We start from the raw sequence: 16,077 nt of genomic DNA on the forward strand, positions 1-16,077 counted from the left end.
TTATTAAAATAATTAAGGATTTGCACATAACTTATTTTTATTTATATATAAACAGTTTTTTCTAAGATATTGTATACTTACTTCATAATTTATATGGAAAAAATAATCTCCTTTTTTAAATTATTGGACAGCATACTTATACGTTAATATTTATTAATTAAATTATTTATTTAACCATCTCTTTAATCTTAAACACCATTACTCGTACTGAAACTCATGAATGATAAACGTCATTATTGAAATCTGGTATAATTGTTCTACACTTATCTCAAAATAACTTTTTTTTTTTTCATTTATGTAATCTAATATCAACACTAAATTTATTATTGTTTCTACACAAATTATTGTTTATCTGAAAGAAATCATGAAACAAGTTATATATATTATTTTTAACTAAAAGAATTATGCATTAAGTGATATCTAATATATGAAGAACAAACTAATTATTTTCATTTATCTATGTTTTCGCCATAAACTTTAGGAAATAAATGTTACACAACTTACTTTTTGTTTGAATCATTAAACAAATCACATATGTCCCTCTTGAAATATTTTGATGTTGTTTTGTTTGAATATATGAACTATATACTAAGTGTGTTATTACTTCAAAAGTAATGAAAATCTGTGATAAACAAACACTAATTATGTCTTCTTTTCGTAAACTTTAGAAAATAAATGTTACCTAACTTATTTTTATTTTTAAAACATATAATCAAATGAATGAGATACTCACTCATAATTTGTTCTTTATTATTCTCTTATGAAACACATATTTTCATTTATGTAGCTTAACATGTCAACAGTAAATTTATTCTTATTTTTACTTGTCTTGTTTTTATAATTTAAAAAAGTTAATGTACAATTTTTTTTTTCCGGAAAGGTATTGTAGGACAGATTACATGTGTTATTTTTGAAATACAATCTTTGTGTTACATGAAAATTATTTTTGTATCTAATGGTTTTCCGTCCTTAACTTCAAAAGGTTGAAGTTACACAAATTATTATTTGCTCAAAAGGTGTCATAGAGCGTTTACTTGTGTTTTGCTTTTAAAATGTAGAACAATTTTTTTGTGTTGTTATCTAAAAATAATACAATTATGCATTTATGTGACGTAATGAATGAAAACCAATTTTATTTTTTTATTTAGCTATGTTTCTATCATAAACTTTAGGACGTGATTTTACATAACCACTAGTAAAAATTAACGCGCTATATACGCTTCAGTGTAGCAAAATCCGAAACGTATAATAATGCGGTGACATTTTCGTAGTTATGGCGATATTATATGTTTTGGTTCAATTAGAACCAATGTCGAACGGTTATACTGTCTCGTTTGCTGCTAAGAACCGAGGCAGTATCTCCTGCCAGAACCTGACATCCTTTAAACCAAATATTCTAATTCATTTTGTCCTGCCACAAGCATACATCCTCTGAAATAGTAAAAACATGTTATATTACTCTTTTTTCTTATAAAATTCCTTCTGAAATAGTAATACCATTACCAATCTTTTTAGCCCTCATCTTGTTGAGCACCAGAGCATGTGGATTTTAGGGTAAAAGAGAAAACTAGGAAAACATTAGCCTACATTGGGACAGTACTAGACAGAGCCTCCATAGATAATAAAACAATGGTTGTTTCATCTTGCATTTTCAATCATTTTTTCTTGTGTTTCCAATTTTTTTAAATTACAAAATTGTCCTCAATCCTACATTCTATTTTTTTTTAGGTTTAATCATTCAAGAGGTCCCTTTTTTTCGGTGAGAATCTCAATTTGGTCCTGTTCTTTTTCGGCGTCTCAATTGAATCCTATTTTTATAAAAATTGCAACAATTGGCACCAAAAATCCAATATCATCCCTCTTCTGGTACAAAACATAAATTTTTCCCCAAAAACCCAATACACACATACACAAAAAAGAACCATAACATCAATCAGAAAATAAAGATGCAAACTTGCAAGTGTTAGAAGCGTACACAATGCCCCTCGCCGCTGTCCACGACCGTCCCAAATCAAGCAAGGCCTTCGCCGCCGACCTCGCCACCTTCATCTGGAGCGGCTACAATGTCTTCCTCGCTCCCTCCCTCCGGATACCTGTTCCGTTCGAGAATTCCCTCACCGTCCAGTTCATCCACAACGATTTCGATAGCATGGGTAGCTCCACATCCAGCCTCGATTGGAAATTGATCAAGAAGAGCTTTAGGCTTGGAACGAGTGGTCGGGGTCAACGTCGATGAAGAGGGTGTCGTCAGAGACGGTGACGGCAAGGGAGGTGGCGTCCTCAACGGAGAGAGGGTTCGCTTCGGTACCGGTGAGGTCGTCAATGTCGAGGTGCGAGGGTTCCGCGTTCATGGAGACTAGGTGGTCACGGTTTCGACTTTGCAGGGTTTCGACTTTGCGGGATTGGAGTTGGCGTTGAGGTGGCTGGTGCTCCGATGATGGATTAGGGGAAATGTTAGGGTTTTTGGAGGTGGAAGATGATGATGTGTTAAGGGTAATAACGTGGTTCAGTTGAATGTTAAATAAATAAAATAAAATTCCACATCAGCGGGCCATGTCACCATACATTAACGTCGTTGGGCTCAATTTAACGACAGGGACCCAATTGTTACAATTTTCATAAAAATAGGATCCAATTGAGACGCCGAGAAAGAACAGGATCAAATTGAGATTCTTGCCGAAAAATGAGACCTCTTGAATTATTAAACCTTTTTTTTACTTCATTAAATTTCGAAATTTGATAAAGGATTTTTTCTTGATTGAATTTTGAAATTTGATAAAGAATTTTCCAAGATTTATTAGAAGAATTTTTTTTTTATCGAATTTCAAAATCTGATAAAAATTTTTTTATTAAATTTTGAAATTTGATAAAAAATTATCAAATTTTAAAATTTGATGGAGAAATTCTACTTATCGTATTTAAAAATTTGATAAAAAATATGAAAAATCTTTCATTAAATTTTGAAATTCGATGAAGAAAATTTTTATCATCAAATTTTGAAATTTGATTAAAAAATTATATAAAATTATTTTTGAAAATTTAAGGTACATAATAAAATTAGGGTTAAATATGTTTTTAGTTCCTAAACTATCATGTTATTTTGGGTTTTGTTCCTCTTCGAAAGGTTTGTTCATTTTCATCCTGAGTTAGGAAACTCATATTTTTAGTCCTTTAAAAGTAACGGTGTTAGATATTTTGTGAGGTGGCTAACGGTGAGCCACGTGGATGTCAGTTTCCCTGACAAGTGTGTGCTATGTTTCTCTTTTTTTTCTTAATGGAGCATCTTCCACCACCTCCGACACCGTCTTAAAGTCTCCACCGTCGTCCGCAGCCACCATAAAACACCCTCATCCAGATATGCAATCATTAGCGAACAACCGCCCCTCCGCCGTGACGTAGAAGCGCTTCAGTGCCGCCATCACCTCCTCGCATAGCTCACCTGCAACCCAAACGCAGCAGAGAAATTCTTCTTCACCATCAATAACCAGAAAGGCACTGCACAACCTTCATGCCTCCACCATCGCCATTCACATGCAAACCTAGAAAACCAACATAGTCCATCTCCACTGCCCAGAAAAACCCAAAATCACATCGTGCCTTCATCACCAACCTAGAATCACGAAGAACTGTACACCCCAACCTCTTCATCATCGCGCAGGCTTTCATTCTCGACAACACCTGCAAGGAAACGCAATCAACCCAGATAATCATCTTCCACCAAGGCCTCAATTCTCTTTCGTGAGCGTCAGAACCCTAAGACGCGAGTTCCTCTAAGCGCAGCCTCCTTGCCCAAATTGCATCTTCGTGCTGCCACGACAAAACAAATAAGAAAACCCAATTCGGGTTCTCCAATCTACACCACGAATTCGGATAACCTACAACATCTGTGAAATGGCAAAATGACAAGTAGAACTCACGTGTCTTCACGGCTGTAACACCTCCCTTGTTTCAGAAACCCTAATTTTTGGGGAAAAGGGGGCAGCAAGTCTGATAGCAAGAAAGAGAAAGATGTTGAAGGTGCCCAAAGACTTTAAGACGGTAGTGAACGTTGATGTGGTGGTGGCTGCAGACGATAGTGGAGACTTTAAGAGGGTGTCGGAGGCGATGCACGCTGCTTCGTTAAAGAGTAGTAAAAGAAAAAGAAAAAAAGGAAAATGTGACACACACTCATAAGGAAAGTTGGCATCCCACCTGTCTTCCTGTTAGTCACTTCATAGAAAATCTAACGCCATTGTTTTTTAAGGACTAAAAATACGAGTTTCCTAACTAAGAGGACGAAAATGAACAAATCTTTTGAAGAGGGACGAAATCTAAAATAACATTATATTTCAAAGACTAAAAATATATTTAACCGATATAATGATTAGAAGTTCATATGAAACAATCTAGAGAATTGCTCCCTCCACCAATACCAAACGCTCCCTGCACCACCCCATACCTAATTTGCCCTTGCTATAAAACAGATGTCAACATCTGTTTCACCTTCAACGGATGTTGTTATCCGTGAACGGATGTTGACATCCGTTTACATATTTTATATTTTAGTTTATTGTTTTTATTTAAAAAAAAAAACTTCAACGGATATGGCCACCGTTTAATAGATTTTCAAAAAATATTTTATTTATTATTTAAATAATAATATATAAATTAAAATAATAATTATTTAATTAAATAAAATAAAATTAATTTATAAATAATTAAGTAATAAATTAAAAAAATTAAATAATATTTATATATTAATTTAAAATATAGAAAAGTTAAAAAACTAAAAACGAAAAAAAAAACTAATTTAACGGATGTAACGGATGTGGCACATCCGTTTACTAGATTTATAACAAAAAATTTAATTATTATTTAAATAATAATACATAAATTAAAATTAATAATAATTATTTTATTAAATAAAATAAAATTAATTTATAAAAAATTAAGTAATAATTTTAAAATAATTAAATAATATTTATATATTAATTTAAAATACAAAAAATTAAAAAACTAAAAACTAAAAAAACAAATAAAAAATCATTGGATGTTGCCACATTTGTTAACGGATGTGGTACATCCGTTTTAATATATTTATAAAAAATATTTTAATTATTATTTAAATAATAATACATAAATTAAATTAATAATTATTATTTTATTAAATAAAATAAAATTAATATATAGATAATTAAGTAATAATTTAAAAAAAACCAAATAATATTTATATATTAATTTAAAATACAATGAATTAAAAAACTAAAAATTAAAAAAAAAAAGAACTCAACAGATGTGCCACATTCGTTGAAGAAAAGAGATGAAAGTGTAGAATATTTTAAAATATAAAAGATAGTTTTGGAATTTAAAAAAAATGTAGTAGTGCATGAAGCAAAGTGGAGTGATGTAGAGAGTAACCCTCAACAATCTAAGACAATGTTTTTCTTATTCGGCTATGTATGGATTAGCACGGCCCTGAGTCCACATGCTTCTTTGAATCCAATATTGATAAATGGGATGATTGTTTTTTGTTTCATATTTTTGTGTAGCTTTATGCTAAATTCTCTTTTGGTAAGTATACAGTCTTTATATATTAGAAGTGATAATCAAGAATGGAGGGTTACTTCCTCCACCACCACGTCCTGCTTTCTCCGTTCCTTTTTTACCCTTAAGCAATATTTAATTTTAGTCTTTTATTTTTTTATCCAACAATCAACCACTTTCATTAATGGTCCCACCACTATATGAATGTCCTTGCCCAACAGTTCACTACTTTCACTCGAATGAAATTCCTCTCAATCTTCTTCTTCTTCTAAATTTTGTTTGCTGAAAGTGTGGTGGTATAGTCTAGGATTAATGTGTTGTGTTTGGTTGGAGATAGCATTGGTTCGGTGCGATGCAAGAAGGTGCTCCAATGAGTGATTAGAGGAAGTGACTGTGTAAGAAGGTGTAATGGTGGAAGAGCTTCGTTTAGTGGTGGTTGAAGGTGGTCCGCTAGCTTCACAGGTTTTTTAATATATAAGTCTAACACTGTAACGGACGTGGGTATGCGCTGAAATATTAAACGAATGTCGATATCCGTCTAATAAAGGATTGATATATATATGTATTATTGTGGTTGTTGATAGGGTGAGATACGTTTTATGTTTTATGATTGGATGCAAGGAAAGATGCTAGAGTTTGGCTTGAAACAACTAAATATTATATAGTAGAATAAGAGTATTTTTCCTGCCAAAAAAAAGGAGAAGAAAAACACTAGAATACAACTAATGTTGCTTATTTGGCTTTAGACAGAGAGAATATTCTCGTTTCAAAAAACTCTGCAACACCGCACCATTACCGGAACACATAACCAAGGCACAAAATGAAGAAGAAAAAATTATAAGTGAAAACGAATGTTGTAAAGAATGGATTGGGAAAAACGGATAAAATGAGAGCTAAAGATTAGGATTTTTATAAAAAAAAATTAAAAAGTAAAAAGTTAAAATAAAAGGATAGTTTAGTAATTAAAAAAATTAGGGAGAGGTGTAGAGAGTATTTGAGGTGGTAAAGGGAGCAACTTCCTCAAGAATGTCCTATTTCTCGAGACTGAAAATTTCACTGAAATTTAATTATCTTTTTCAGAAATTCTGTACAAATTATATATAGTTTTTCAATAACTTTTATGATTTAGCGATGTTTACGTTTAAGTAAAAAAAAACATACATAAATGAAGGAATATGTTAACAAGAATAATTATTGCGATTTGATTTCAGTTGTTAACAGTTCAGCGACCTCTAAATGCATATATAATCTAAATCTTTTAATTTTTAAATTCTATTATTCATTCCAAGATAATCTCTTTTAGTCTTGATAATATAAGAATATCAATAAGTGATGAATTATTTAACAGAAATGATACTATGATATATTTTTATATTTATTATAAAAATTTATATTTTTTTAAGAAAAAAAAAGAAGAAAAAGTAAGTAAGGATTAAAAGATCTAAGTGTAGGAAAGAATATTTTTCATTATTTAATAACCAAATTAAAATCTATGCATTTTACTGAGAACTTTCATATTCAGTAGTTTAAAGTCTGTATCCAGAATTTTGCATTTTTGAGTGATTTGATTTAGATCATAGACAGAAATTATTTTTCAATGACAATCAAATTTCAAGCTGATGAGCACGAAGAACAAATTACATTCAATATGAATAATGAATAATGAAGATCCTTCATTCATAGGACTTTTACCAACCTCGCTCCAATTCTTGATATTTAAGTCAATTTTATTTCTTTCAATTTTGTGGGTACATGTCCTACAAAGTATCTAATTTGGTGTTAGGGCTAAACTCAATAGATAGCATTTGGGCAATAAAATGGTTATAATTTATCCCCAAAATTTTCAAAGCTTTAGCCAGGAGCATAACATAACAAGCATAGCCATCTGCAGCAGTGGAAAAAGGCAGAAACCGAAATGCAATGTGCTTCCATTTTATATCCTCAAATACATAAAATATGGTGTTTTAAGCCAAGCCTTTCGGTCACTCCACCGCCCCAACAGCAGCAACAAGAAGAAGAAGGAACCTCTCACGACGACAAACCCAAGCTCATAACTAGTGCTTCTAACCCATTTGTGAAGCACTGCGTCAAGCTTCGCAACTCCTCTTCCTATCGCCGTGCTCACGCTTCTGCTCTCGTTGTCGGTGCTACCCCTATCAGGTCTCTGTTTTTCCTCTGCTTTTCTTTGAATGCTCTTTTTCTGCTTTTCCTTTTGGTGGGTTGAGGTACTTTGGCAGTGACCCTTTTGCAATTTTGCTAAGTCTTTGTTAGTTGCATACGGTTTTTAAGCTACATCGCCTTCAAAATTCCAATCTTTCAAAAAAATTTAATTAGTGAGTTTTTGTTGAAATATTGTGCAACTTGCGGAACATGTTATCTCATATAATGTTAATTTGGTCATTAATAAACACAAGCTACAGAGCATGCTGTGAAAAGCTTTACATAGAAACTTGTGGAAATAAGGTAAAAAAAACTTATAGAAGTCATAAGCTATTTCATTAGCCAAGACACGTTCCTGTTATTGTGCTTTCACTAATTATTCATCTGATAACAGGTACTAAACTTCAAATTACATTGTCCTAACTAAGCTTAAACAGTTTTAAATTATATGAATAGTGGAAACCTATGCGGTTGAGCTCAAATCCTCAAAGTATTATTCATTAAGTAATGTACTGAAATAAATTACCTGAACCTTATTCTTTGTTTTCTTGTCTACATTTTAGGATATCACTTCAATATGTACAAAACTACAATTTCAGGCAGAATATGGCTTGATTCATCCCTTTTAGTTCTTAAGCCAGTTAGCATGGTCTTATTTTATATGGATCTTTTCTCTACAATTAAAGTATGGATGATATGTATGACTGAAATTATGGAATAAAACTACATGGGTAAATGATATATAATTGTTGTTTGCAGAGAAATCTGCAGGTTTCAAGAGTCATTACAAGATGAAAGTGTTTCAATGGATTGTTTAATTCTTCCTGACAAAGCTGAGATTCCTGATGGGTTGGATAAATCCACTGCTTCTATTGTGCGTGTGGCCTCCACAGTGATGAGAAAGCTTTCAGGGCTGCAAACTACTGACTCTCTAGATGCAATTGCTCTTATGAAAATTCCTGCCAGTTTTTTCAATGTTGATGATGATCAAAAGAACTACCAGAAATGGTTTCCATCTGTTCATAGGATATTAGTCCTTGATGGGATTCAGGTGATACATAATGTCACTTCTTGACTTTACCATTTTGAGTCTCTGAATGTTCACTTGATCATCTTTCTTGTTGATGGTGGCACCACTGTTCCTGGTTTGACCTATTTTTGTCAATATTGCCACTTATTCTATGTAGTTATTTTTTGCACTTCTGATTAATGTAGGACCCTATATACTTATTGGAAACATCACAAACATAAATTGAATTACCAAGCGTTCATAAAAAGTTTAATTATTGATATTGTACAATCTTTATCAATGATCGTGTTCTGGGTAGAATATGAAACATAGCTCTAGTCTACATTCTAAATTTTGAGAGAGAAAATAATAAAATTAATATTTCAAGTTCATGTTCCTCAAAAGAAGCTCAGAATCATTTCCAGTTCTCCATAGCCATTGCTCCCCTCATTCTGCATATAGGATACAGGAAAGTAGAACATTCATGGACTTCAATTACGATAAGGGCTTGAATAATCTGTTTGTCATGTGTTATTTTATTTGAATGTTTCAAAGTGTAAACATTGAGAGAATCCTGTTGGTTTCAAAAACTTCGTGTGCATTAGTGATATTTGAGAATTGTTTTCTGCAGGATCCTGGCAACCTTGGTACATTGCTCAGATCAGCTGTGGCCTTCAGATGGGTAAGGAATTATCTTCCTCCCCTGGGCATAGGTTCATGGAGCATTGTTTTCATATCATTCTATTGATCCTCTGTGCGTGATTTTCTAACCCTGTTTTATGGACATGGTACATGATTGCTACATTAAACTTTAACTAGTTTCAGGGAATGGGATCTTCTCGTCTAAGAGTTCCTGATAAGGTTTTACTTGTTTTAATTGATGTCTTACATTTCAAACAAATTTTTAGAATGTTACGCTTATTCATAATTCTTTTAATCGGCACATTCGTTTGTTTGCATTGAGAGACATATGGAATCAATTTACAACTTAATTCTCTCCTCAATAGGAACTTCCTCCCATTGTTGTCAAACTCAAGGATAATAAAAGAATAGTGGGTACAAGATCATAACTCGAGGATAAAGAGATTGACAAAGATAATAAAATCCTTTCTAGAATGCATAAATATACATAAATAATAGCATAAAGAAGCAAAATAACTAATAACTCTTAATAAGTCAACAGAAATTACTAGACTCAAACAAACAACATACAACAAACACCAGATGCAAAAACACTAAGAAAAGATGAAAAACATAATAGATCTACGGTAAATTGTTGTTTATAGTGTTAAGAAGTAGATTTTAAACCTAATTCAACCTTACAAAACCAACTTATAAGATAAGCTTTGTACTCACTTATATAATATAAACTCGCTTTATTTATAGTCGATATGAGACTTCTAACACACCTTCCTCATGCTTATACATATACATTTCGTGCATGAGACTAGACATTAATAATTCGATAGTGGATAAAACAATAGATTTAACAAACATCAAATTCTGCTAGGATAGACTCTAACTTAACTCTGATACCATGTTAAAAGTTGGATTTTAAGTTTAATTGAATCTTATAAAATTAGCTTGTAAAGTGAAATTTGTACTCACTTAGGTATTGTAAACTCGCCTTATGTTATTTTTAGTTAAGGGAGACTTCCAACAATTATTAGGATAAAAAATTCTGTAGGATCTCCATTTTAAAATCTTTCTAATTATTTCAACATAGTTTGTTTCATATTTGAATATTATAACTAAAATTCCTTTTGTAATTTTAATTCAAACTTGACATGTTTGCATGTGACAGGATGGAGTTTTCCTTCTTCCCGGCTGCTGTGATCCATTCAATGAGAAAGCTCTTCGGGCTAGCCGAGGTGCCTCCTTTCAGATCCCTGTTGTTTCTGGCAGCTGGAATCACGTGGAGTCTCTCAAAGAAGAATTTGAAATGAAGTTGCTGGCTGGGCACCCAGAGCTTGGAGAGTTGCTAAAGCCAGTGTGCTCTCTCTCTCAAACCTTGTGTGATTCCTTATCAGATACACCATTGTGTTTGGTTTTAGGAAGTGAAGGAAGTGGCCTTTCAGAAAAATCCCTGCAGGCTTGTGAACTTGTGAGCATTGCTATGGCCGGAGAATACGAGTCGCTCAATGTCTCAGTTGCAGGTGGAATTTTCTTGTACATGCTACAACCAAAGAATCGATGATTTTGTATTTATGGTCTCATTTAAGTTCATCATAAGCTTCATCGTCTTATGCTGATTGCAAATTTTCTCCTTTTTTTTTCATCCCTTCTTAAAATTAGAACTTAAATGTCATTTAAGTTATGAAATGAGCTCATATTGAATTTGATCTCTTCAAGTTTTCTTTTTTTAATTCTTAGTATTTGAAAGAACTGTTTCTATTCTGTTTTTCCCTAATAAATATATTTCATTTTAGAAATCTTAAAAGGTATCACTGATAATAGTATTACAAACATGAATATTATCTGAATTCGTCCTTATATAAATAAAGAATTTCGCATAATATTCAAATTGATATAGTAGGTAATATGTAAGTTTTAAATCATGAACATTGACAAGGGCTTTTATATCTGTTTCTATTTTTATTTACTAAAATACTTTTAATTGATTTTACACATTATTTTAAAATTTATAAAATTATTTCTTCTTTTTTATACTTCTTTATTATAAAATCATATTTTTTTGTTTATATTTTTTAAGAAAAATATTATATATATATAATATATATATATATATATATATATATATATATATATATATATATATATATATATATATATATATATATATATATATATATATATATATATATATATATATATATATATGAGTGTGTGTAAGAGTGTGAACGGGTGTTTTATTCAAGAAAAAAAGGATATAATCTAATATTAAAATACGTGTAAAATTTATTATGAGAAAACTTTTGCCGTCATCAATATCATTAAATATTTTCAATAACTAGGTTTCTATTTTTCAAAGGTGGAAATAGACAAAATATTTTATCCAAGACTAAAGTTGAAACCTATTTTTTTCAAAAAGAAAAAAAAATTATCTTTTAAAATAAAATGTTTTCATTTTTTAGTATTTGAAATATATGCATGTCTTCTGTATAAAAGGGAATTTTTATGTTGGTATCTCTTAATTTCACTTTTTAGTTTTATTTCATTTTGAAATTTTGTTTTGTATTGTGTTTAAGGTAAATAAATAGTATGTATTGTTACATTTGACCTAGTATTAAAAATCTGATATGTAATATGGGCTCTTTACTGTGCATGTTAAACATATTAGTTAGGCTTTTACTTCCTGCACTCTCGATGTTTTTTAACACCGCCAAATTTTCAAAATGACAATTTTATCTTCTCGAAAGTGACTTCTGAAATATACGTTCTGGAAACTTTTTGAAACAAGCTTTGCAGAATTTTTAAAATAAGATTTCTAGAACGAGAATTTTAAAACAATTTTTGAAACTAGATTTTCAGGAATTTTCTAAATAAATTTTTTCAAAACATATAAAATATATTTAGGAACAGATTTTCCAAAATAGGACTACTGTAACAAACTTTTCGGAATTCATATAATATTTTTTAGAATAAATTTTTCAGAATATCACTACATGAAATGTGTTTGGTACATGGAATACATTCTAAAAAGAGTTGTTCAGAACGAGTTTCTTCTGTATTTGTTTTCTTATTTTTAGTATTTTCTCTCTTCCTTTCTCTGCAACAACAGCAACGGTAGAAGCGATGGTAACAATGATGGTATGATGCAGTGATAAAAGGTGTTTGAATCTTTTCTATTGTGAGGGTGCAAGAAACAACAGCATATTAGTTAATGGTGTAAAAATCACAATCAAAATCAATGATTTCATATTATCTACATAAAAAAAGTTTAAAAACAAATCATTAGATCATGTTTTTCCGTCCACAAACTATTATAAAACGTTTGGTTCCTAAATTAAATTATAAAATATTTAATTCTTATATTTTATGAAAATAAATGTAAACATTCTTCTCAAGCAATGATATGTGAAATATATTTATGTGACAAACAAGATTTCACATTAAACCAAAATATATTTTTCATATACTGTTTGTTAAGAATAATGTTTAATAAGACTCTCATAAAATACTAGGACAAAATATTTTATAATTTAGTTTATAGACTAAACACAATTTTTATAATAATTTTAAAATAGAAAATATTTGTTTTATTTCTGAACAATATCTATCCTTTCATAAAATTCATTTTTTCATCTTCCAATATCTGATGATGTAAGGAGGAATAATGTGTCTATTGCCCCAGCACAAATGCTATAGAAATTTCCTGAAAGATAAAAGTTTTTTTCTTTTTTTCTGAAATTCCTTCTGAATCAATCTTTTTTATGATGTTGGATTGGGCAAGAATAAAATCTTGAAATATCTGTATGAACCTTAGGCTTCTTTTTATGTGCTCTCAAAACACAAGAATGTTGTATAAACCAAAATTATCATTTTGGCATCTTGGGCTTCAATACTTAAGCCCCTTATTGTAGATAGGTTGAAAGAATTTCCTTAGCATATTTGCAATAGTGAAATATTAGATTTGGTGGTCCTCACAACAAGAAACAATGATCTTGTAAAGATGCTTTACATATGATTTATTTAGTCAATTTTCCTTTCTCTTTTTTTATACGTGATTGAAAAATAATATTTTGATACATATAAATATTTTATGTCCATTTGATACTATATTTTTTAAAAAAATATAAATTTTTTTTTTATAATTATTTTATTTTTGTACCGTTGTCAAATAAATGTAAAAATGTATTAAAGTATTATTATTTTATATGATTATACATAGTCCACAATTTTTATGTCACTCTGAATCATCATGACTTTGATTTTTTACCTTTTTAATGTGCAATTATAAACTAATTATGAGCCACTGGATTTTGAAAAGCACCATCTGCAGTTTAGGTTAAATAGCACTTGTATCCATCATATTCTGATATTGCCCCTTGAGTTTAAAGTTGTAAAAAATTTAATTTGACTCCTATACTATGAGCAAACATACTTCTTATAATAATGTGAGGATGACAAAATATTCATATTAACTATTTGGGCAGTTTTCTTTGCTCATGACTTACTTTTTTGGCTGAGTTATATTCATATAAGGTCAGTTCTGAATGTTAACAACAGAATGGTTTAACAAAGTGTACGAGTCTTTTTGGGAACAGCCTTGCAATCCATATTCTGATATTGGCCCTTAACTTGAAACTAGTTGTATAAAATTTAAATTTAAATAATAATATAGTATGAGCAAAACCCTTTCCATAATAATTTGAAAGGTTTAATACCTATTTTGGTCTCTCGGTTTGTAGGGTATGTTCAAAGTTGTCCTTTCTTTTTTCAAAAGTTCATTAACGTCCTATATTTTGAAAAAACGGTTCAAGTTGATCATTTTTACTTACGGCATTAAAAATCTAACGGCGTAATGTCCACGTTAGCCAATAATAAATGATGTGTCCAGTTATGTGGCAACTGATAAATCGATGTGGCAATTAAGTATAATTTTATGAATCCAAGCACGCTTCTGTACATCCTCAGTCTAGGTAGATTCCATCTTTGCAGAACCCTGGGCGTCAACAGCAGTTCCATCCAGTTCTCAATCACAAATCATAAATCCTCTTTTTCTTCTGCAGTTCCATCCAGTTCTCAATCCTCTTCCTCTAGTTCCCCTCCCTCCACCGCACCAAATCCATCACCATCACTCCAGTGTTGAAATAAAAAGGCTTTCGAGAAGAGAACACGTAAGAGAGTAAAGGGTCGTTCTAGAACTCCTCAACGGGTTTTCCAAGGCCAGTCGGATTGAAGACGAGATTAGGTTAATCACTGTGTCTTCTTTAAAGATGTAGACTTTGAAGTTTAGAGAGGGGAAGATGGATAGAATGAGGCGGGTCAAGACCCGTGGGCTTGCCGGGTCAAACTCCGCCGCAACAAAGTGGAAGAACACACTTTCCGAGCACGAGGAGTGGCGAAGAACAGAGTGCACAGTGGCGATGGGGCCGCGAAGGTAGCTGGAGTCGAGGGTCATAGCGATGTGGACCAGAGACGGGTCGCACGAGGGGATAGCGGTGTGGGTGGAGGAAACGGGGCAGCCTGCCCAATTTGGTACCCCGGTGCCTCGGCGTAGTGGAAGAATGAGTCGTCGTCTTCGGTGGTCGGAAAAAAGCAGATTCCAAGGCAGAAGAACGGGGAAAAAAGGAGGCAGAGAATGAGAAAGGAAACGATGACTCTGAAGCGAAGGGGAAGCATTGGAGTAATGGGTCGCTGGCAAAACAAGTTCTTGATGGAAGAAAATGAAAGGGTGTTAAAGAAAAAACGGCATTGTTGGAATTTATTGGGATGTTCTTGAGTTCTGCGTTTTTCTTTCTTTCTTTCTACGTTGGTGCGTTTCAAAGAATGTGCAATTTTCTCTGGAACCTTGATGGAGTGAAGTTTTGTACATCTTCCCAATCACTCACCAAAGAAGTACATTATTGTGTTACAACTTGAACTACATTTTGTTATCAATAGCTGAGAAGATCAACAGCAACAACCCATTCTCAACCCCATCCATGGCATCCACAAATCTGCATGCCTCCCCAAAGCCCTATCCCAATCACCCACCACCACAGTTCCCAAATTTTCCTCCCTTGACCTCCTCAACATATCCGAAAAATCTGAATCATCTGAAACAAAAAACAGGCAATCAATTCCTCTTCTCATGGAATGAACCATCTGCCTCTTTAAGGCCTAATCTGCCGCCTGCGGTTTGTCCTCTGTCGTCTTAACAAACACCCCCGCCTACCGCAGCTCCACCGCTAGCCCGTACCCAACTTCGGAACCAGCAACATCCTTGCCGCCTCGTTATACTTATGATTCAAAAACAGCTGACAGTGCCACGTCAGTAATGAGTGCACAAGTCATCAACTTTTTGCCAGTGGGACAACTCTACCGTTAGCTTTTTTAACGCCGTAACAAAAAAGGACTAACTTGCACAGTTTTTGCGAAATATAGGATGTTATTGAACTTTTGAAAAAATGAAGAACAACTTTGAACATACCCTACAAACCGAGGGACCAAAATAAGTATTAAGCCTAATTTGAAAATAACAAATATTCACATATTTATGTTATTTTTCTTATTTTTTTATTCATTTGTGTGATTTTTTTAATGGTTAACGAGGAAGATTATGTGCTTAATTGGATTATAGATAATGTTAATGTTTTTTCTCAAAAAGTTATTAAAAATTATTATTCTTTTTCTATGAAATGTATGGATTGAGAAATTTGATTTGGTGGGATATTCTGCACCAATTAATTAAGATTTTAGTTTTAAAAAAAAACGGTTGT

At 31.9% G+C, this 16,077-nt stretch overlaps 1 protein-coding gene and 1 pseudogene across 2 annotated transcripts; one reads left to right on the forward strand and one right to left on the reverse strand.

Moving 5' to 3' along the window:
* Nucleotides 1-7,312: 7,312 nt before the first annotated feature.
* On the forward strand, nt 7,313-11,034 carry LOC108334623 (uncharacterized). 2 transcript variants are annotated; one of them, XM_017570512.2, is made up of 5 exons: nt 7,313-7,683; nt 8,443-8,734; nt 9,324-9,374; nt 9,512-9,553; nt 10,497-11,034. In XM_017570512.2, exons 1-5 carry the CDS (start codon nt 7,439-7,441, stop codon nt 10,887-10,889), a joined length of 1,023 nt encoding a protein of 340 aa, XP_017426001.1. In that variant the 5' UTR covers nt 7,313-7,438; the 3' UTR covers nt 10,890-11,034. The 2 variants fall into 2 exon arrangements, with proteins under 2 accessions (XP_017426001.1, XP_017426009.1); XM_017570520.2 differs by lacking the exon at nt 9,512-9,553 and having other exon boundaries at nt 7,317-7,683.
* Nucleotides 11,035-14,352: 3,318 nt separating this feature from the next.
* On the reverse strand, nt 14,353-14,998 carry LOC128193749 (probable galacturonosyltransferase-like 8; annotated as a pseudogene).
* Nucleotides 14,999-16,077: the final 1,079 nt, after the last annotated feature.

The sequence above is a fragment of the Vigna angularis genome, chromosome 1 (genome assembly GCF_016808095.1).
Source record: "Vigna angularis cultivar LongXiaoDou No.4 chromosome 1, ASM1680809v1, whole genome shotgun sequence".
In the NCBI taxonomy this organism is placed as follows: Eukaryota; Viridiplantae; Streptophyta; class Magnoliopsida; order Fabales; family Fabaceae; genus Vigna; species Vigna angularis.

What these genes read in the sequence shown, in the direction of transcription:
- LOC108334623 (XM_017570512.2), top strand. Translation starts at nt 7,439, where the DNA reads ATGCAATGTGCTTCCATTTTATATCCTCAAATACATAAAATATGGTGT. An exon ending in GTCGGTGCTACCCCTATCAG is followed by an intron (nt 7,684 to 8,442) that starts GTCTCTGTTTTT and finishes TGTTGTTTGCAG; the next exon opens with AGAAATCTGCAGGTTTCAAG. An exon ending in CAGCTGTGGCCTTCAGATGG is followed by an intron (nt 9,375 to 9,511) that starts GTAAGGAATTAT and finishes AACTTTAACTAG; the next exon opens with TTTCAGGGAATGGGATCTTC.